The sequence below is a fragment of the Festucalex cinctus genome, chromosome 3 (genome assembly GCF_051991245.1).
Source record: "Festucalex cinctus isolate MCC-2025b chromosome 3, RoL_Fcin_1.0, whole genome shotgun sequence".
Taxonomy (NCBI): Eukaryota; Metazoa; Chordata; class Actinopteri; order Syngnathiformes; family Syngnathidae; genus Festucalex; species Festucalex cinctus.
The window spans coordinates 7,709,940-7,731,772 of NC_135413.1; the positions used below are offsets into that span (position 1 = coordinate 7,709,940).

The window sequence follows — 21,833 nt, forward strand, 5'->3', positions numbered from 1 at the left end:
ACGTCACACCGGGAACAGCGATGGCAGCGCTCCATGCAGACGCTATAGAAAGCCTCTCAAACGTCGATTCAGACAGCGATATCAGCGATAGTTTGAGCGAAAATGAGGAGAACCAAGTTTTTGAAGAGTTGGAGGAAGAGGAGGAGGTTGGTATTTTATACGTTGGACCTTACATGTACGAGCCAGATGCTAATCAGGATGCTGATAGTGCGCCCAGACGACCTGACATGGAATGGAGACAAGACTCGTCGAGATTACAAGATTGGTAAGATATATGTAGGCAGTGGTATTTTTTTTTTTTTTATTTGAAGATGCCAGCATTTGGACATAATTTTATATTTTTGTCTGACGTTTTTTTTAAAAAATAAATAAATCGGACTTTATGTTCAAGCAGTTACTCAGTACTTGAGTATTCTTTTCAGCGATGTTTTTTTTTACTTGTACTTGAGAGATTTATCAATGACAATTTCTTACTTTTGTACATGATTCAGTCCACGTACTTGTATATTTTGAAACAAATGTTTTCATAAACAGAATTATTGACTGATTGGTATAGCAATACACTTGTTCAATAACATTTCTGTTCATGGTGTCATCGCTCAGTATTTTACTATTTATTTATTTATTTCAGGTGTACTTGTGGTAATTGCCAGCAAATGCCTACAGCTGCAGAATGTGTTTGCTGCCATGAAATTCAAAAAGTAGTGACTGTATGTCTACAAGGAGAGGAACACTTCAATCAGGTACTGGACTGCATCACTGATCATCCTGGATTCAATGCTGTGTGCCTGGACCCATATGGATTATAGGTAGCATGGATGACCTACAAGCAACAGTACAGAGGCAAGGCATTTGATGGGCCACAGGATGCCAAGTATAGACATATTGCCTACAGACAATTTGTGCGCTGGTGCTGGAAGTTTCTTGGTCTGGACAACCGTGTTGTCCTTCCAGCATGTGCAGTGTCTTGTATCAGGGCACATTTTCCACCACCAGGAGAAGAGGAGTCAGCTTTATTCAAAGGGTTTCGTGTTTCACAGAGAAATGTTCCAGAACTGTGATTTGGACTAGTTACATCATAATAAAAATAAACAAATGAGGACAACTTAATACAAGGGATGTGATTCTTTATTTTCTGAGGAATCTCGTATGGTGCTCAGCAATAACATTTGATTTTTCCGGTCTGTTCACTGCTGTTGTAAGAAATTGTGGGTCGACGACCACATCACCGGTTCTGTACTTATTTGGAATGTCAATCAGTTTCATCACCTCTGAAAGGCAGTCATTCACATAGTCTGCAAAAAAAGAAAAAAAAAATTGGGATGATAAATATTTGGGCGACATACATACTTACACTAAGTAATGCATCTGCCTGGAATTGTTTTTGTTTCATAACTTACCATAAGTTGCATCCACCAATATCTTTCTCAGAGAATAGCCACCACTCTTATATTTGGGATAAACGATGCAGTAGGAGTGTATTCCTTCCTTCGTCACTTTCTGTGGTCTCCCAGCATTTTCATTATAATGCATAGCAGCGAGAATGATTCTGGAATTGAACAAAAATTGCCTTATTAACAAATTGTCACATTGTGATGAAATAGCTTTATATCTCAAAGTTCTACATTTCATCCTTATGTTCTACTAGTCATGGACAAATCACACTTGAAGAAGCACATTATATATATATATATATATATATATATATATATATATATATATATATATATATATATATATATATATATATATATATATATATATATATATATATATTACTTTTTTTCTCGATTCTTTGAGATGGCATTTTTGGTTGAACAGATGCAGTGGAAATTTAATAAATTTCCATTGCACTAGCTGTTATGTTTAAGCCATGAGCACCATCTAGAGGAGCCTCAAAGCAAGTGCTTCATTACGTTACTTTCCCTCCTCATCACTATAGTCTCCATTTCATACATATCAAAGTTTTCTTAAACGCACCTGCTTTTCATTCCTTTGTACGAAAAGTTGTACATCTTTGGGGCAAAGTGATTCACCACACTGTGAAAAGCTTCCACACCACTGGTCTGTCCGAGGTGAGACATCTTCATGACATCGTTGACAAACATGGTCTTTGTCAGGAGTTCCACCACTGCGACATTGACTTCGGTACCTTCAAATGAATTTCATTTCCTTAATTAGTTATAAATGTTAGTTGGCGTGTTACAGATGTTTGGTTGTTCTACAGATACAAGGTATGACAATATTTCTATGTGTTGACCGTCCCTTTCCATGTCACTCTCCTCTTCACTATCTGTGTCAACCAGTGACATACAGGCTTTTTTCCTTTTGGGTTCTGTTTGGCCCAAGTTGCATTGTATACCAATGGACCGGTAATTTGCCCTCTTCTTGCATTTCTCACATGGAGGACAATACTTCAATGTCTGCATCACTGAACAAATTGAAAAGATAAACATGTTTTATAATCAACGTATGTATATGATTATCACTAATGGCAGTCATTGTTTCAGTGACCACCATTTCAATGTCTGTATCACGGCCATCCAACACATTTGAATCATGCAAGTACATAGTGACTAAAACAACTCCACCTAACTTACTTTTATCCACATTATGTGGTGGCATAACTTCATCATCTTCGCTGTTAGAACAGGATTTATCCTGCAATAACTGACCCTCGTAATCAGCCATTTCTTGTTCAGAGGCAGCTGCAGAGGTGATAGCCTCAGCTACGGCTCGCTTCCTTTCTCGGTTAGCTGCTGCTGCACGCTGGGCAGGTGGATTTTGAATCTGCTGCTGGTCTTGTGGAGGCAAGTGAATTGTTGGGACAGCAGTTGCATTGAGCAATAACCTGCAGAAACATAAGGAGACACTAAAAATATGCTTCGCTCATAAAACCTATAAAACCAACCAGCATTTAAATATATAATTAAAAAAAATACTATCACATTTCATCTAACCCTGCCTTACCAAATATTTAATTATTTAATGACTCATAAAATGCAGTACGATTGACATATGATTGGCAGTTTTTCAAAAGGACGTGTTATGTTCTTTCATCAACAAAGCAATGCTGCCAACCTATTGAAATTTACTTCCAGAACAATTTGTCTCACTGCCATTATTACTCATCGTTGATATGAAAAGCACCGAGACGTTAGCTTTCGGTTAACGTCGCTAGCTTCTACTGTTCATTCCACAACTGTTGGAAGCTCTGCTTTGTCAAAGTCATCAGTGATCTATCCAAAAATTCCACGTGTTTTCAAAATAATTGTAATCACTTACTTTTTTGCAAATCCTTTATCATAAGCAGACTGGTTGAGGAAGCAGGCATCTTCGAAGTGTTTGTAACACAGAACACTCTTCGACGATGGCGTGAAATTCATTCGCTTCGCGCGAACGAAAGTTGTCCATTTACGTGCCCTGTTATCTTTTGGCCACTCGTACAACTTTTCTTTAGCTTGAGAACAATACATCGCCACACATCGTCGAGTCATCTTACCGAGTAGCAATGCAAACAATGCAGTTCAATGGCCGACTTCTCTCGCAACTTCCCGGTGTGACGTAATTTCCGAAAATTTCCGAAGATTGTCGAAGAAAAGCATTTTCGTTGTCAAGGGCGTTGCTATGGGTTAAACTAAGAACCTGAAAGGGTTGCGTTAAAAAAAACAACGAAAATATGCTGACAATGGTTTAGCCATTGGTATTACTCAAAAACATGGTTGGCCAACCTTACTTCACATTTGGCCTTTAAAATAAAAGGCTTGCAATATTTCAGTTTATTTGTATTGAATCCAAAATGTGTGACATTTTTGCTTATTTAATTGCGTTACAGAAAACAATGGACTTTATCACAATATTCAAATTTTCTGAGACAGTCCTATATATAAATATAATTTTGGTCTATATAACGTGCCAAAAGGACGTCCACATGACCTATTTTGAACCCGATTTCAACTTTGAATAGACGTTTTATATATGTCACTAATCTACGTTGAAATGACGTTGACGAAATTACGTAATCTGATATTGCAATCTGCACAATGTAACGTGTTTTCTACGTGTGCCCACTACGTAGAAACTACGTTGTTTGTACGTCGGCTTGCTCAGTGGGAAGTGAAAGATGTTCTGCTAATCTACGTTTGTATTGTCCCAAATTCCCGAAGCAGTCGTCAGTAAAATGTTTGCCACAAACTGTCAGGGCTGCTAACGCTCTTCACGATGCACATTTTCCGGGTACAGCTACTGGGATTGACATCCCTGTACCGGTCGAACCATAAGTCCTACGGAGAAAATGAACACATCCCCGGAACCGGGTCAACCTCGGCTTTCCATCGGCGTCGGCCCTCCACGACCCTCCGGGCCGGAGATACAGGACCGCGAAATCGGCCACCCCACTCGCGGGAACTAACACGTTTTGGGAGTTGCTTGGTCATATTTAATGCATAAATACAGTCCAACCACAAGCCTTTCTGTGGCAGAAGAAAAATGTTTTTGTTGTCCTCTGTATAAACTGGTTCAGAGCAGTTCCTATGGGTTTGCTGCCATGCTGTCCTCCTGCCACTGCTGCTGTTTGTTCGTGGGTTGGAAATCTCCTGAGGCGGGAGGGGTTGAAAATTATGAGGGTGGAGTTCGCGCTGAGCTAGTGACGTGTAAAACCGAAAAAGGTGGGTTAGTGACGTGTAAAACCGACCTGCTGAAACAGCCCATTTGAGAGTGCTATTTGTTGACCTACTTTGATACAAACGGCCATAGAAAAAGGGAAACATGGATCGTTTATCTTACAACTTGGGAACTTTGTCAGGCTGTAGTAAGGCATATTTATGACCAAAAAAAAACCCCAAAAGTGAACATTTTATATGAGCGGACCTTTAATGTTTCATTAGTTATAATACATGTTAAAAGTGAAAATTTAGCAAAAATAGTTGAGTGATTACAATGCTACCCTCAGACAAAATATTACTGCAACAACAGCAACAGTATGGTCAATACCGAAACTTTGCAGTCACTACCGAAAAAAAAAAAAATGTTTTAACAGAAATAAAATATATTGAAGAATCAACCAACAATTCATGATAATGACTGGTTACGTGTATACGAGCTTTAAGTAACGATGAATGATGGGAGTCAATATGATCAACGTTCTACATTTTACAATGAAAAATAGCATTTAAAATTTGACACATTTAGGATAAAATAATACAAAATTCTGTAAAAAAAAAAAAATCAGTTAGACTGATTTTGATGCCAAAACCATATATATTCATTTATATAATTATTCTTTACAGTGGGGAACAGGAAAAAATATGAGTCAACTAATAGAAATCTTTTTATTGTATTGTAATGCTGTTTCGGTAGTGACAAATTTTAGGACAGGCAAGATTTTTGGGAAAAATATTTGAAAATTGACTTTACTTTTACTATATATTTGCGCTTTAGATATAATGCAACATGAATATAGTCAATGTTTTTCTGAAATACGGTAATATACAACTTTCACACATTTTCCAAGTCGGAATTTGAACTGATTCGGCACCAGTTCAGGATGTACCCTGCCTACTGCCCGAAAAACATGTAATGAAGCAGTCTTAACTAATGGACAGCAGCTGGTCTGCCTCAACTCTACATTTGCATTGCACACATAGTTGTAGTACCTCTAAATTCAACCAAATTCCGTTCTGTGATCGCTGGTCAGACTTTTTAAAATTTCAGTTTAAAATTCTGAATATTTTTTCATTTTTCTAAAGTCTAAACTGTTGCCATCAAATCTTTTCATTTGAACATTTCTGTTTTACAAGTATAAGCATACTACCTATCAGTATTCATAGGTATTCAATTATGTGAAGGAAAGATTACAACGTTTATGTACAATGCAGGTTTTTTTTTTCTGCCGTTCATATAGTATGAAAAAAAAAGACATTGCTTAAGTCTTCTTGGCTGCGCAATCAAACCATTGACATAAAAGAACAAAGAGAGCACAAAATTCTGTAGGACTATTCAGTCATTCTTTGATGTAACATAGGGACATGCACACAATTTGCAGCATGACTGATGCCTTTTTCTTTCCTCGAGCACACACACTTCCTGATCTGACAGTTTAGCTTGTTTAATATTTGTTTAATGACACTAGCAAGAGAAGAAGCAAAAGAAAAGAAGTCTCATTTCAGTCTCGGAAAACTACTGTACCATCCACTCCATCCTTTACTGCTCTAAGACAGACTGCTGTTGTCTCTTAGCAACGCTGCCAGGCAAATCGATGATGGGGGGAAATAGAAAGACATTGAGATAAACCCAGGGTGACTGGACAAGGGGGACTACAGTACAAAAACAGGGAGCAGGGAGAGAATGCACATGGCAGATTGCAGAGGTGGGAGTAAGTCATTGTTGTGCAAGTCACAAGTAAGTCTTTTGCCCTCAAGTCCCAAGTCAAGTTCCAAGTCAAGACTGACAAGTCCCGAGTCAAGTCCTGAGTCAAGACTGACAAGTCTCAAGGGAGTCACAAGTCTTACATTTTGAGTTTCAAGTCCTTTCGAGTATTTTTAACATCATAGATTATATTATTTCAGGTGACCATCAAAGAGGAGTCAAGTAGTGAACCCAGAGTGGTGCGTCAGATTGCCATATTTGCAATGTATTACCAGTGAGATTACAGTCTCATTAATTACTCAACAAGCAACGATAATTAGACAATAAACAACTGACATTAGCTTACTTACCATTCTTTGAGCAACTTCAGATGCTGAATGAAGCTTGAAGTTTTTGCCTCGCCGCCAGTGATCTAATCTTGGACATACTGCAATAAGACGAATCGGAATCTCAGCGAGCGCAAGGCATGCTGGTCCCGGTCAAAGGTTATGCCTACACAGATCGGTAAACATGGCGGCGTGTAACGCAGATTTCGACTACTTTGAGCATTGTAAAGTGGATATTTTTAAATGAGTTTTTTTTTTTTTTTTTTTTTTTTAAAGAAACAGGGGTGCAGTGTTACGGGGAAGAGAAAGAAAGAACTTGTGGCGCTGGCTTGGACATTGTCATTACAGAACGCCGCAACTGTTTTAACAGAAGAGCAGGAAGAGGAGATTTCGATTATGAATCTCTGCTCAAGATTCGTCGGATGGCTATTCATGATGCCATAGAGCTGAGAGAAGGTTGGGAGAGCGAGTCTACGGCAACTAACAAGCAGCCCCCCTGCATGGATTTAGATATCAACAATTATCTGATTCACAAGGACGAGCAAAACCTGCTAACAAGACTTGCCAATGATTACTAAGGAGGTGATGTCTATCAACATGACATTTAGAAATGCTCATAAATATGCTTTATAGTCAGTGTTGGGGAGTATCGCAATACATTTTTAATTTGCATTGCGATTTGATATATGTAAAACAGTAATAACTGTCAGCATCACAGGTGTAAAACACATGCATCTGATAGACGCGCACTAATCTACAAGTTGTTTGTCTTTTCGAAGGCGGAAGGTGTGCGGATCAGCTATCTGCAGCGCGTCGATCAACTGTCTACAGGGCGCCGCGCAGTGATACGAATGAACAGAAAGGTAGTGCCCAGCGGTAATGGCGTCTGACTTTTTTCAGAAAGGAGATTAGTGTGCAAATGTATCACTCTTATTGAAAACATTGTTTTTAGAAGAAAAACGCTTTATATCCATGACTCCAGCCAGCTTGCTAGACTATTTTCCTCTCGTCCAACACCGGACCAGAACTCGTGTCACAGAACACTGTCAGAGGTAAGTCAGTGCTGATCGCACACACTGGAGATGAGTATGAAATACAGATTCATGTCAAAAAATCCGAACTAACCCTTTAAGGCACATTCCCTTCGTTTAAATAGGGAGAGTGGATTACAAAGTAGCTGAGGTCCACAATATTGAAAACAATACGAAAAGCAAGAAAGCCAAGGAACAGGTGTCACTATGCCAGCCAGGCACCCGATGCTAACGCTAACAGCTAGCTACTAGCCACATACACCGGAGACTTGTACTATATCATACAATGACGGTGTAATTAACTTGCGGTTTCTTCGCGTCCTAAATTAGCTATTTTATATACTTTAGGGGTGGCATTATGATAATGGTGGTAGAAAATATGTAATTTCAATAAAAACTTTGATAATGCAAGCCCTAGTTTTAATCAGTCGTGTTTTTTGTTGGGGCTCGGTTCGCGGCGTGCCTGCATACGGGGACGGCCAGCCGTTGGAGGTGGGCTTGCACCGCGGCGGGGCGCCACTGAATAGCAGGTGAGATGCGGTGCGGCTTGGGTGCACAACCTTGAGTCCGGCGGTACGTTGCAAGTGTACCCCGGGGGCCACGGAGCTCGCTGCTGGCGGGGCAGTCACCGATGGTGAAGGAAAAAAAGGGGGAAAACAAGGAAAAAGGGAGTAAAAGAATCTCTTTGGGGTCAGCGTTGCAGTTTGCACCTGCTTTGGCGTGGCGTGGAGCGAGTGGCTGCTCTCGTGGCAATGGTTGCTGCCAGGAACAAAGGGGGCCACGTGTTTGACAAGTTTCTTGGAACAAAGAGTCAGTGGGAGCAGGTGAGGATGGCGAGAGCGAAGACGGGCAGCGTGGAAGCGGGGGAGAGAGAGAGATCGGGAAGAGAGAGATCGAGAGGGTCCCCTCGCTGTTTTAAAGCCTATGGGCGGAGCTTCGGTAGGCGGTGGCAAACCCTTCTACTCGCTCACACAGACTTTAAAAAGCAAATTATTAAAGGGATTAATAATTTGGCATTAAATTTGGTCAGTCTGGCAAATCAGTTTTCCCACACAACACGTTTAGCACATATATCGCAATTAATACATCATAAGCTAATTTGTGAGGTAGTTCCCACTTGCCTAATCTGACTGAACTGAAAGATATTGATTACCTTTCATTCCTTATGGAGTACAAATGGAATAGGACGTTCATACACACAAAGACAACATGAATCATTCGTAGTTCAGTTATCTGTCAAGAATTATCATGGTATAAATGTGTAAAATGCGGTTACTTGTATGAATTGTCACTAAGGATAGTTCCAAGTTTCACCACTTGACGGTGCTGTTGCTCCATCTAGACGTTCCAGGAGTGCCCCCTGGAGGGGCGACGCCAGAGAGTCCCCCCTGGTTGATAAGAAAGGTCATAAACATTCCTTTGATCAGTCGTTTGTATATTCTGATTCATTGAAGGTAGTTTCTCGGACCCCGGGAAGTCGGGCTTGAATAAACTCTTTCGGCAGACGCATAAATTCCTATGTCACCTGGTCAGCGGCTTCAAAAGAGCTTTGTTTGTGGTTGAGTGACCACCTGCAGAGCTATCCAAGCTTAGATCCTGTCTGAGCTGTGGAATGTTTATGCAACTGCAGAGAGTTTGCTTTAGAAGAAGCAAACCCAAAAAAAAAAAGGGTGGCCTGGGCCATAGTTGTTACACAAAATATATGACAATTGGTACATTAAGACACGTGCCATGCTATGTTTATAATTAAATAAATGTTGATATTCTTCCTCTGCTTTAATTTTTCTTAGCAAGACACACCAAACTCACTGGTGAGCTATTTTTGCATTAATTGAAGGCAATTAACTTCAAAGACGCTGCTGGTTTTCATTTTTTAGGTACAATGGAAGCTGCAAAGGCAAACGTTAACTGCCTATTTAAAGTTGACGATCAATATCGCTTCTGACACCTGCGTATCGATACGTGTATTGTAATGAGGCCCGCAACGATATATTGCCATATCGATTTTTTGAGCACACCCCCACATAACATGCTGATAAAGAATTCTTAATTGCACTACCCTTGTTGGAAGAGGATAATGATGATGATGATGACGATGATACTGATGAGCCACCCTATTTTTTTTTTAGGTTATGCTTCACAGCTACCAGAGGAGATTTTATGCTCAATCTTCATTCTTGCTGTCCTGAATGATGGTGAAGGAGCAATCCGTGTCCTGTCCTTGACCTGCACCCATTTCTGGGTGTTTACCAGAGAGGAATTATTCTGTCGGGAAGCACACTTTCAGTGGCTAGACAGTAAGTTGAGGGTAGGGGGGAGGCCTCTTGACTATAAGTGTTAAGATAATGGATGGGTGGATTAAAAAAAAAAAAAATCTATCTAATCTAGATCAGGGGTATCCAAGCCCAGTCCTCAAGAGTCCCTATCCAGCCTGTTTTCCATGTTTCTCTCCACCAACACACCTGATTCATGATCAGGATCGTTATCAGGCTTCTGCATAGCTTGCTGATGATTGGATTCAGCTGCGTTGGAAGAGGGAGACATGGAAAATAGGCTGGATTGGGGCTCTTCAGGACCGGACCTAGGCACCTCTGATCTCGATCCATCTCATTCTTGTTTTGTTTTTCTTTTGGTCATTAGGTGTCGTGAACTGGAGTGCATTTTCATCCAAATTCTGAGCGATGTACAGGATCCCCTGTAACCTCACCCCTGCATCCAATGCAATACAATCTTTCAAGAGTATAAAGGCTTCTGGGGATGAGGAAAGCGAGGAGAGTTAATTGGTTTCATCTATAATTGCAACTCTCACAGATGCTGCAGCGATTGCATCAATTCTGCCACTTAATAAATGTGATTTAGATAAATTTTTTGGTAGTGGTTATTTGAAGTTACAAAAGTATATACATTACATAATGCTTACATAGGTGTCACGAAAACATGTTTGTAGAGTACGTTGTAAAAATTTGCAAGAACAACATCAATACATCATATTTAAACTGGAAGATTTAAAATGGAAGATTTTGTCGAGCAATTCAGACTTTGTATAAAAATCCAATAGCTTGTTTGAAATTAATGATATTTATACAGATTGGTTTGATACACCTTTTGGAGTTAAGCAAGGTACTTTCACCAACCCTTTTTACTTTATTCTTCAACTATCTAGCTACAATGATAAAGGAAGTTAGCATAGGCCTATATCTGGATAATTTTAATGTAGGTATATTACTGTATGCAGATTATATGCTTTTGGCTGAATCTGAGCTTGAATAAAAAAAAAAAAAAAGTGTGAAATATATTATAAGAACAAAACCCAGATAGTGCACTTCTGTAAAAAAAAATGTCGAAAGAAGCAGTCAATTTACTTTGGTTCAGTTCCCAAGAATGCGTTGATGTATATAAATGGGCTTTTTTTTCTTCATGAATTTATGACTTTTAACTTTGGAACAGGGACCCTTGCTGACTCAGCTGGAAGAGCTCTGGGATTGGTAGTTAACAAAGTTCAAGTATGGAAGGAACTTGATATACTTTATTATATAATGCATGTGTCTCGACAATTTTAAATTATGCTGCTGGGGTATAGGGAATTAAAGACTATAAATTAATAGATGCTATCCCAAATAGACCGATTGGATGTTTTTTAGGTGTACATACATAGATTTTCTCCAACTGGAGTGATTCAAGGAGATATGGGCTGGGTCTATCCAACGGAAGTGTGAAATGTTACGGCTATGGAAACGACTGGTTATTATAAAAGAGGGTAGGACTAATCAGAAGGTATTTAAGGGGAGCAAATTACATCAATCTACTTGGTCAATAAAAATGTCAATTTTTGAGGAAGTTGATACGCAATACAGGAATAACCTGTGCTGTAATATCCATTCCATTAAATATAAGCTTCTCTTGAAGTTTGAAGAAACCTGGTCTCAAGGTGTTTCATTAAAGCCTAAACTGAGAACATATATGGAACTCAAAGACAGGTTTATTCCTGAACAATATGTTCTATCTCGACTGTCTAGAAATCAAAGATCATTGGTTGCTCAGCAAAGGTCTGGTACTCTCCCTCTAGTCATTGAAACTGGTCGGTTTACTAATATACCAGATGATATAATATGTGAAATGTGTGATTTGAATGACGTGGAAAGTGAGGTTCATCTTCTTTTGTACTGTACACTTTATGATGATCTAAGGTAGTGTATATTTAATTACTTCCATCCATCCATTTTCTTGACCGCTTATTCCTCACAAGGGTCGCGGGGGCTGCTGGCGCCTATCTCAGCTGGCTCTGGGCAGTAGGCGGGGGACACCCTGGACTGGTTGCCAACCAATCGCAGGGCACACAGAGACGAACAACCATCCACACTCACACGCACACCTAGGTACAATTCGGAGCGCCCAATTAACCTGCCATGCATGTCTTTGGAATGTGGGAGGAGACCGGAGTACCCGGAGAAGACCCACACGGGTACGGGGAGAACATGCAAACTCCACCCAGGAAGGTCCGAGCCTGGACTCGAACCGGAGACCTCAGAACTGGGAAGCGGACGTGCTAACCACTCGACTACCGTGCCGCCCTATTTAATTACTTTGAACAATATAATCTTGATATGTTCGACTAATGTAGCCGCGAGGGGGCACAAGCCAGTGTCTTCTTGTGCCGGTCCCAAGCCCGGATAAATACAGAGAGTTGTGTCAGGAAGGGCATCCGACGTAAAACTTTGGCCAAAACAAACATGCAAATCAAATATATGACTTCTATACCGGATCGGTCGGGGCCCGGGTTAACAACGACCGCCATCGGTGCTGTTGACCTACAGGGTGCCGGTGGAAATTGGACTACTGTTGGTCGAAGAAGGAGAGGAGAAAGGTGTGTTCGTAGGAAGAAAGAGAAGAGGAACACCACTAGTCTAGGACTTAGAGTAGGGACTTTGAATGTTGGGAGTATGACAGGAAAAGGTAGAGAGCTGGTTGACATGATGCAGAGGAGGAAGGTGGACATACTGTGTGTTCAGGAGACCAGGTGGAAAGGGAGCAAAGCTAGAAGTTTAGGAGCTGGTTTCAAATTGTTTTATCATGGGTTGAATAGGAAGAGAAATGGAGTAGGAATTATCGTGAAGGAGGAGTTTGTTAAGAACGTCCTGGAGGTAAAAAAAGAGTGTCAGATAGGGTCATGAGCCTGAAGTTAGGAATCGAAGGTGTGATGATCAACGTTGTTAGTGGGTATGCACCACAGGTAGGATGTGAGCTGGAGGAGAAGGAGAACTTTTGGTTGGAACTTGATGAAATGATGCAGAGCATCCCTAGAAGTGAGAGTTGTCATTGGTGCAGACTTCAATGGACATGTTGGTGCAGGAAACAGAGGAGATGAGGAGGTGATGGGCAGGTTTGGTATCCAGGAGAGGAACGCAGAAGGACAGCTGGTGGTTGATTTTGCAAAAAGGATGGAAATGGCTGTTGTGAATACTTTCTTCCAGAAGAGGCAGGAACATAGGGTGACCTACAAGAGTGGAGGTAGAAGTACACAGGTAGACTACATCTTGTGTAGACGGTGTAATTTGAAGGAGATCAGCGACTGCAAAGTAGTGGTAGGTAGGAGCGTAGCCAGACAGCATAGGATGGTTGTGTGTAGGATGACTCTGGTGGTGAGGAAGACAAAGAGGCCAAGGGCAGAGCCAAGGACGAAATGGTGGAAGCTGAAAAAGGAAGAGTGTTGTATGACTTTCAGAAAGGAGTTGAGAAAGGCTCTGGGTGGTGAGGATGTGCTCCCAGATGACTGGACAACTACAGCAAATTTGATCAGGCAGACAGGTAGGACAGTCCTTGGTGTGTCATCTGGAAGGAAAGGAGATAAGGAGACTTGGTGGTGGAATGAGGAGGTGCAGAATTGGATACAGAGAAAGAGGTTAGCTAAGAAGAAGTGGGACACTGAGAAGACTGAAGAAAGTAGAAAGCAGTACAGGGAAATACAGCGTAAGGTGAAAGTAGAAGTGGCAAAGGCCAAACAAGAGGCTTACGATGACTTGTATTCTAGGTTGGACAGTAAGGAGGGAGAGACTGATCTATACAGGTTGGCAGGGCAAAGAGATAGAGATGGGAAGGATGTGCAGCAGGTTAGGGTAATAAAGGATAGGGATGGAATAGTGATGACAGGTGCCAGCGGTGTGATGGGAAGATGGAAAGAGTACTTTGAAGAGTTGATGAATGAGGAAAATGAGAGAGAATGAAGAGTAGAAGGGGCGACTGTTGTGGACCAGGAAGTAGCAAAGATTAGTAAGGATGAAGTTCGAAGGGCATTGAAGAGGATGAAGAGTGGAAAGGCACTCGGTCCTGATGATATACCTGTGGAGGTATGGAAGTGTCTAGGAGAGGACGCAGTAGAATTTCTCACAGGGTTGTTCAAGGGATCTTAGGTAGTGAGAACATGCCTGAGGAATGGAGGAGAAGTGTGCTGGTGCCCATTTTTAAGAACAAGGGAGACGTGCAAAATTGTGGCAACTACAGAGGAATAAAGCTGATGAGCCACACAATGAAACTATGGGAAAGAGTAGTGGAAGCTAGACTGAGGGCAGATGTGAACATTTGTGAGCAGCAGTATGGTTTCAAGTACAAAGTACAGAGAAGGGTCAGAAGGAGCTCCATTGTGTCTTTGTTGACCTGGAGAAAGCTTATGACAGGGTGCCCAGAGAGGAACTGTGGTTTTGTATGAGGAAGTCTGGAGTGGCGGAGAAGTATGTTCAAGTGGTGCAGGACATGTATGAGAACTGTAAGACAGTGGTGAGGTGTGCTGTAGGTGTGACGGAGGAGTTCAAGGTGGAGGTGGGACTACATCAGGGATCAGCTCTGAGCCCCTTCTTGTTCGCAATGGTAATGGACAGGATGACAGATGAGGTTAGACAGGAATCCCCATGGACTATGATGTTTGCAGATGACATAGTGAACTGTAGTGAGAGCAGGGAACAGGTGGAGGAGAGGCTAGAAGCGTGGAGGTTTGCCCTGGAAAGGAGGGGAATGAAGGTTAGCCGTAGCAAGACAGAGTATCTGTGTGTGAATGAGAGGGACCCAAGTGGAAGAGTGAGGTTACAGGGAGAAGAAACCAAGAAGGTGGAGGAGTTTAAGTATTTAGGGTCAACAGTCCAGAGCAATGGAGAGTGTGGAATAGAAGTGAAGAAGCGTGTGCAGGCAGGCTGGAACGGGTGGAGAAAAGTGTGATAGAAGAGTTTCAGCTAAAATGAAAGGAAAGGTTTATAAAACTGTGGTGAGACCAGCAATGTTGTTTAGTCTGGAGACAGTGCCACTGAGAAAAAGACAGGAGGCAGAGCTGGAGGTGGCAGAGATGAAGATGCTGAGATTCTCTTTGGGAGTGACCAGGTTGGATAGGATCAGGAATGAGTACATCAGAGGGACAACACATGTTAGAAGCTTTGGAGATAAAGTCAGAGAGGCTAGACTTAGATGGTTTGGACATGTCAAGAGGAGAGATAGTGACTATATTGGAAGAAGGATGCTGAGTTTTCGAATGCCAGGCAGAAGATCGAGAGGAAGACCAAAGAGGAGGTTTATGGATGTAGTTAAAGAGGACATGAAGGTAGTTGGTGTGAGAGCAGAGGATGCAGAGGACAGAGTTAGATGGAGGCAACTGATTCGCTGTGGCGACCCCTGAAGGGAAAAGCCGAAAGAAGAAGAAGAATCTTGATATGTTCGACTGGCCAGATGAAGAAAAGATCAAGTGGTTTTTTGATTTGGATGTGTTTTTAATGTCAAATTTTAAACTGAATTTGGGCTTATATTGATATAGTAGTGGGTGGCACGGTGGAGACTGGTTAGCGCATCCGCCTCCCAGTACTGTGGACTCGGGTTCGAGTCCAGGCTTCATGGGTGGAGTTTGCATATTCTGCCTGTGCCTGTGTGGATCTTCTCCGGGTACTCTGGTCTCCTCCCACATTCCAAAGTCATGCTTGGCAGGTTAATTGAACACTGAATTGTCCCTAGGTGTGTTTGTGAGTGTGAGTGGTTGTTCCTCTCTGTGTGCCCTGCGATAGGCTGGCAACCAGTTCAGGGTTTACCCTGCCTACTGCCCGAAGCCAGCTGTGATAGGCTCCAGCATCCCTCGCAACCCTTGTGAGGAACAAGCGTTTCAGAGGATGGATGGATGAATGGATGGATGGATGGATGGATGGATGGATGGATGGATGGATGGATGGATGGATGGATGGATGGATGGATGGATGGATGGATGAATAGAGTATGAGAATGTGATTCATGTGGCTCATAATATGGTCATTATGAGTATGGAATATTGTTTTCTTAAAAAGGTAGCTCCAGCTTACGAAATGTTTTGGATATTTACATAAGATAATTTTTTGTGATGGATAAACCTTATACAGCCAGGTAACCTGGTTAAAAAAAAAGAAAAAAAGGTGATTACTTGTGTTAAAAAAAACAAAAACATTTTGTATGTATATCACAATACAACACCTTTAAAATACTATTTACGGGATTCTAAATAGTCTGTTTCATATGTGCTACGTTTGTGAAGGTTTGTAACTTTGTGCAATAAAGATTCGTTTGTCATGGCCATTAATAGACTCGGTTTTCCTTTATTAAGTCGCTATTCTGCCTTTTGTCCTTTAAAACTACCCGTAGACTGCCGGGGGAGGAGTGTTCCGCTTAGGGGGGCGGAGTGTTCCGTTGGCGGGGGAGGAGTGTTATCCGGTATTTTAGTCTGACGTCATTTTGTAGTTCAATCTTTCTTCCGGGTCCAAGCGGCACCATCCCCCATTCACTTGCCATTTTAAACAGCGACAATGGAACCAGTGAATCTTTTTACAATTACAGTGATACCTCGGCTGACGAACGCTTTAGCTCACGAACTTTTCGCCTCACGAACATTAAATTCGCGAGAATTTAGTCTCTGCTGACGAACTACTTTTCGGCGAACCAAACCACGCGGTCGAACAGCACCACGGTGGCGGCCACGAGAAGCTGACGCACGCTCACGGCGTCCCAGTTCGCCACCCCCTTTCTTTTAGTGCGGACGCGGTTTGTGTTTGATAGACATTTTGAGTGTACTTTTGCTATTATGGGACCGAAAAAGACCCCACCACAGGCTAGTGTTAAGCCTAATGCTTACCAGCGAGGGACGGCGATTCGGCGGCGCGTTTGCATTGTAGTCAATGGAGTTCGCGCCACTAAAAAAAGCGAAAGTGCCATCACGTACCTCAAAAAAGGAGAAAATCGTGCCACGGCTGTTTAGTCCCAGGAAAGAGGTGAAAGTAGTTGGCTCACTTTTTGTTGACTCGCTAAAGTGCTCCACTTCCTTGTTCACCAAGGGACACACCTCATCCGCTCCGGTGAGCACGAAAGTGCGAATGAGCGACAACCGTTCCATAAACACTCTACGCGGTGAAACGCTCGCGAATGAAGTAAGTCTACCATTGCTACTATCCTTAAGAACTACCATCACAAAGTAAAATAAAGCGACTTTATTATACAGTACAATTCATTTCTTTAATTACAATACAATAGCACATTTATTATACATAAAATAAGGTATATTTTTGTGTAGTTTTAAGGCTTATTTAGTAGAAAATTATGTTTTATAGGGACCTGGGAACGGATTATTCTCATTTTAATGGTTTCTTATGGGAAATAAATGTTCGGAAGAAGAACTTTTCGGCTTACACACACTCTCTGGGAACCAATTAAGTTCGTGAGCCGAGGTATCACTGTACGTCCTTTTTCGAAAAACAAAAAAAACAAAAAAAAAACAACAACAACAACAAAAAATTGCGAGTTAATGCTTTTAACTCAGATTGAGTTGTAAATTTAAATCTTCTCCCAGGGGGTATTATTAAGGGTAAAGTGCAAACGTCCATGAAAAAGAAAGTATATGATGTCGAGGTGAGTTGACAGGGACAGCTAGGTGTTGTTACGAATCCTGGCTCTTAACGTCATATACCACGTTCAGTGGCTTTTCATTAACCTTGGGTGAAGACTGTCAGATTTATTTTGTTGGCAATTAGTTTTTTCTGACGTTTGATGTGATACAATACAGATATGACAGACTTGATCCAAAGCGAACTTTCAGTCATACCTGGACCATAGCCTACCTTACTGCAGTTGCATATCCATCCATCCATCCATCCATTTAATCATAAATGCAACAGCAGTAATATGCATTAGGCTATGGACCAGGGCTAGCTTTCAGTGTACCATGATCTTTATGGTTGTTGCCACCACATTCCCTGGCCTTTCATATCTTGTCCAGGTATATAAAATTATTATGCCACGTTCTTTAGCAGGTTCCATGTTCTGGTTAATGAAAAGCCCTCCCTGGGCTATTGCAAATGCGATGTTTAAAAAGTTAGGGTTGGTGTAAGGGATGTAGTTGTTCTCAATACAGGTGCACTTAGAAAGTCAGCAGGTGAAGTACAGCACATGCCAGTGCCCACTTGGCAAAGACAAGTGCCACCATATGGCAGCTTTACTGATTTGGGTGGAGAAAAATGTGTTGTTTTTTTTGTGTTTTTTTTTCAATTCAAATTCAAAAATACTTTATTTGTCCCCGAGGGGCAATTCAATGGCATACGAGCAAGTATGCAAAAATGCATTAAATCAATAAAGGCATTAAAATCAATAAACATAAAAAAGCATACATAATAAATACTATAGTTAAAAACCATAGTATTTATGTCGCGCACGGATGTGGAATGTGCATGGAAAAAGGCCAAGCTGCCTAAATCTGACGAGATTATCGCCGAGAGTGTCTATGATGATACCATCTACATCACTAGGTAAGTAATTAATGTAAAATTTCATTATTTGTAGTGTACACAAAATTCTTTATTGAACAGGATATTTTATTAAACAGGATTCTTTCTTTAAATAGTTGAAGCATTACAAGATAAACATTGATGTTTCTTCTTCCTCTTGAACACTGGTAGGAAGTGGAATCATTGCTTTTTTTTCTTTTGGGTGCATGGCTGAGGTGGCTTGGAAAAGTCTTACCCTGGTTCCATGCAAATCGTGATGGCCCACCAGCTTTTTCATCTGGAAAATGCCAACCACACACCTTTGAGTTGGCATTTGGTGTGAAGTTGGCATGCCTGTAAAAAGAAGGGAGATGAGAGATCATAATGTATCATCTTGTTTTGATGATCATTTATGCCTCCTATATATACTATAAGCGTTTTGACAAAACTTTGGAAAAATTCAAGACTACATTCTAGTCTGTTTTGTGATTAGTATTTTATTCGGGGTTTTTTTTTTTTTTTAACCAACAACAAAAGAGAATCAACAAAAGAGAATAGGTATAGCAACACAACAAAAAGAGGATGAATCTACATTGTGTAATGTAGTCTTTTCATGATTGCATCAAAATATTGTAGTGTATAGGAGGTTTAAGCAAACCATGGACTAGCAATGTATAAGAATGCAGATTGTCTGGACTATGATTATGTAATTAGTTCATCTGACTCACAGAACCCCCGAGTAACTCGCCATCTCTTTACAGACAGGGTTGTAGTGCCCTAGGCTACATAGACAGTAGGCTACATAGGCTACATGTGCCCTGATTTAAACTGTATTCATCATAAAAGCATCTAAAAATGCACAATGCATCGATCCTTGAAGTGGATTGTAGTTTTGTAGCAGATTGACCAAACTAAAGAAATGAAATATCTGCCTATGTTGCTTTAGTAACGTTTCGACAGGGGATGCGCTAACATCGGCGCTAACGCTAACATCGGCGATAAAATTAGTTTTCTATATATTTCTTCAAATTACAACTTACCTTATCAACTGCAACCATTTCCTCTTGTCTTTGTCGTTTGGGGGAAAGAAGTAGAATGACAGTTTCGTCGTTGTTTTGGTCTCAGTTCGGTGTAAACAGCGAGGTACACAGCAGTGAGGCTGTGAGTCATTTCAGCACTTGGACCCGGAAGTATGGCTGAGCGGGCGCTGACGTCACGACTAAAATACTCAATTGTTTAGGTCGAAGAAGCAAGTCTTTTCAAGACAAAGGGTTCAAGTCCACACAAGTCACAAGTCATAGTTGTTCAAGTCCAAGTCGAGTTGCAAGTTTTTTTTTTTTTACATTTTGTCAAGTCGAGTCTAAAGTCGTCAAATTCATGACTCGATTCTGACTCGAGTCCAAGTCACATAACTCGAGTCAACACCTCTGGCAGATTGGTGTCAATTGACGAAAAGAAGGGCTCAGGGTATGATAGGAAGAAGGTGACCCACGGTTAACTGTTAATTAGATAAATTGTTTAAATTGTTGGGGTTTTGTTTGGTTTATGTCTTATGTTTGTATTGTGTCATAGTAGTAATAGTATTATTGTAGTGTTCGTGTGTTGTGTATTTATTGCTGCTATACAACTAGTGCTTTCCCACCCTTGAAGTCTGAAAATAGTAGGGGTGTTAAAAAAAATCGATTCGGCGATATATCGCGATACTACATCGCGCGATTCTCGAATCGATTCAATAAAAAAAAAATCGATTTTTTATTTTTATTTTTTATTTTTATTTATTATTTTAATTAAGAGCTCAGAATTGTTCATTCGGTAGTCTTACCGATTCAACGTCTATCATCATTGCCTTTTTTTTTTTTTTTTTTTTTTTTTTTTTTTTTTTTTTTTTTTTTTTTTGTGTGTGTGTGAATCGATTTTTAAACTTCCATTTTTAATGGAAAAATATTCAACAAAACTTCGGGTTAGGATTCACACCTTGAGCATGGAAGAATGTTATATGAACGGAACATTAAGCCTTAATATTTTATTTTAATGCTGTTCAAACATGAAACAGATTACAACCTCTATAAGACTGAAATTTCAGATAAATAAATAATACATTTTCATATAAATCTTACACTCTACAAGCGTACTGATTAGTATTTTCTAAATTTGAATGAAAAAAAATCGCAACAATCGACTTATAAATTCGTATCGGGATTAATCGGTATCGAATCGAATCGTGACCTGTGAATCGTGATACGAATCGAATCGTCAGGTACTAGGCAATTCACACCCCTAGAAAATAGCATACCGGGTATTTTTTTTTTCTTTTTTCAAAAAATGTTTTCTGTGATTGAGTTGTTCATTGAGTTTCTCCACTTATGGCATGGCAGCTAAGCCGAGCAAATATCCAAATATCCACCATTTTCAAGCAACTGTCAAACTACAGAGAAAAACAATTGTGTCAAAACCAAAAGTTAAGCAGTGCTCGAGCATTAGCATTATCATGAGCAAACAGCTTTAGCGTCTGATAAGCAGGACATAAATCAAAAGTGGTTATTTCTTCACATTTGGAGGCGTATCTGATGCATACGCCACATGCACAGATCCCCTAGGCTAACTGACAAGTGTAATTTGGAAAAACTACCATGATGACAATGACAACACCCATTGCAGAATGACTCAAAATATAATGTTCCTAATTATTATGGACAACATATTTTCCTGAATATAAAATTTGGAGGTAGTGTCTAATTTTAGGCCACCTCTAGCTACCTGGCTTTACACTGATGGGCAGCGCTGTTTGAGAAACAGCTGGAGGTCACTCCTAGAACCGTCGAAGGATATTTTGTTTTCTACTGCAAATGTGTTCAATGAGTTCATGCATTTTCAAACAGGTAAATATTGTTTTGTATTAATTAACCACAAGTGAGTCTTTAAAAAAACAACAACAACAACAACATCAAAATTTCTCTTTACAGCGGTGTCTCATAGGCAAGGTGCCAGTGAGGGGAGTCATGAATGAAGATGCAACTGCACAGGCAGTCAAAGAGTACACCCACCAACCATTGACGCTACAACTATCATATATATATATATATATATATATATATATATATATATATATATATATATATATATATATATATATATATATATATATACATATATATATATATATATATATATATATATATTAGGGGTGTTAAAAAAAAATCGATTCGGCGATATATCGCGATACTACATCGCGCGATTCTCGAATCGATTCAATAATAGGCAAAATCGATTTTTTTTTTTTTTTTTTTTTTTTTTTAGGATTCACACCTTAAGCATGGAAGAATGTTATATGAACGGAACATTAAGCCTTAATATTTTATTTT

At 40.4% G+C, this 21,833-nt stretch overlaps 1 protein-coding gene and 1 long non-coding RNA gene across 2 annotated transcripts in view; both read right to left on the reverse strand.

Annotated features, from left to right (window-relative positions):
* The window catches only part of LOC144015547 (uncharacterized), a 33,198-nt gene that overhangs the window by 9,920 nt on the left and 1,445 nt on the right, over positions 1–21,833 (reverse strand). The window lies entirely within an intron of this gene.
* Positions 935–3,488, reverse strand: LOC144016658 (uncharacterized). The gene is made up of 6 exons (XM_077517992.1): positions 3,286–3,488; positions 2,601–2,851; positions 2,315–2,431; positions 1,981–2,152; positions 1,401–1,549; positions 935–1,295 (listed from the first exon to the last, which is right to left on the reverse strand). Exons 1-6 carry the CDS (start codon positions 3,474–3,476, stop codon positions 1,129–1,131), a joined length of 1,047 nt encoding a protein of 348 aa, XP_077374118.1. The 5' UTR covers positions 3,477–3,488; the 3' UTR covers positions 935–1,128.

Excerpts from the sequence above, each read along its gene's own strand:
- LOC144016658 (XM_077517992.1), bottom strand. The coding sequence starts at position 3,476 with ATGTATTGTTCTCAAGCTAAAGAAAAGTTGTACGAGTGGCCAAAAGAT. Across the intron at positions 2,852-3,285 it reads GATAAAGGATTTGCAAAAAA|GTTATTGCTCAATGCAACTG; the intron begins GTAAGTGATTAC and ends ATGTTTCTGCAG. Across the intron at positions 2,153-2,314 it reads ACCCAAAAGGAAAAAAGCCT|GTACCGAAGTCAATGTCGCA; the intron begins GTATGTCACTGG and ends ATTCATTTGAAG.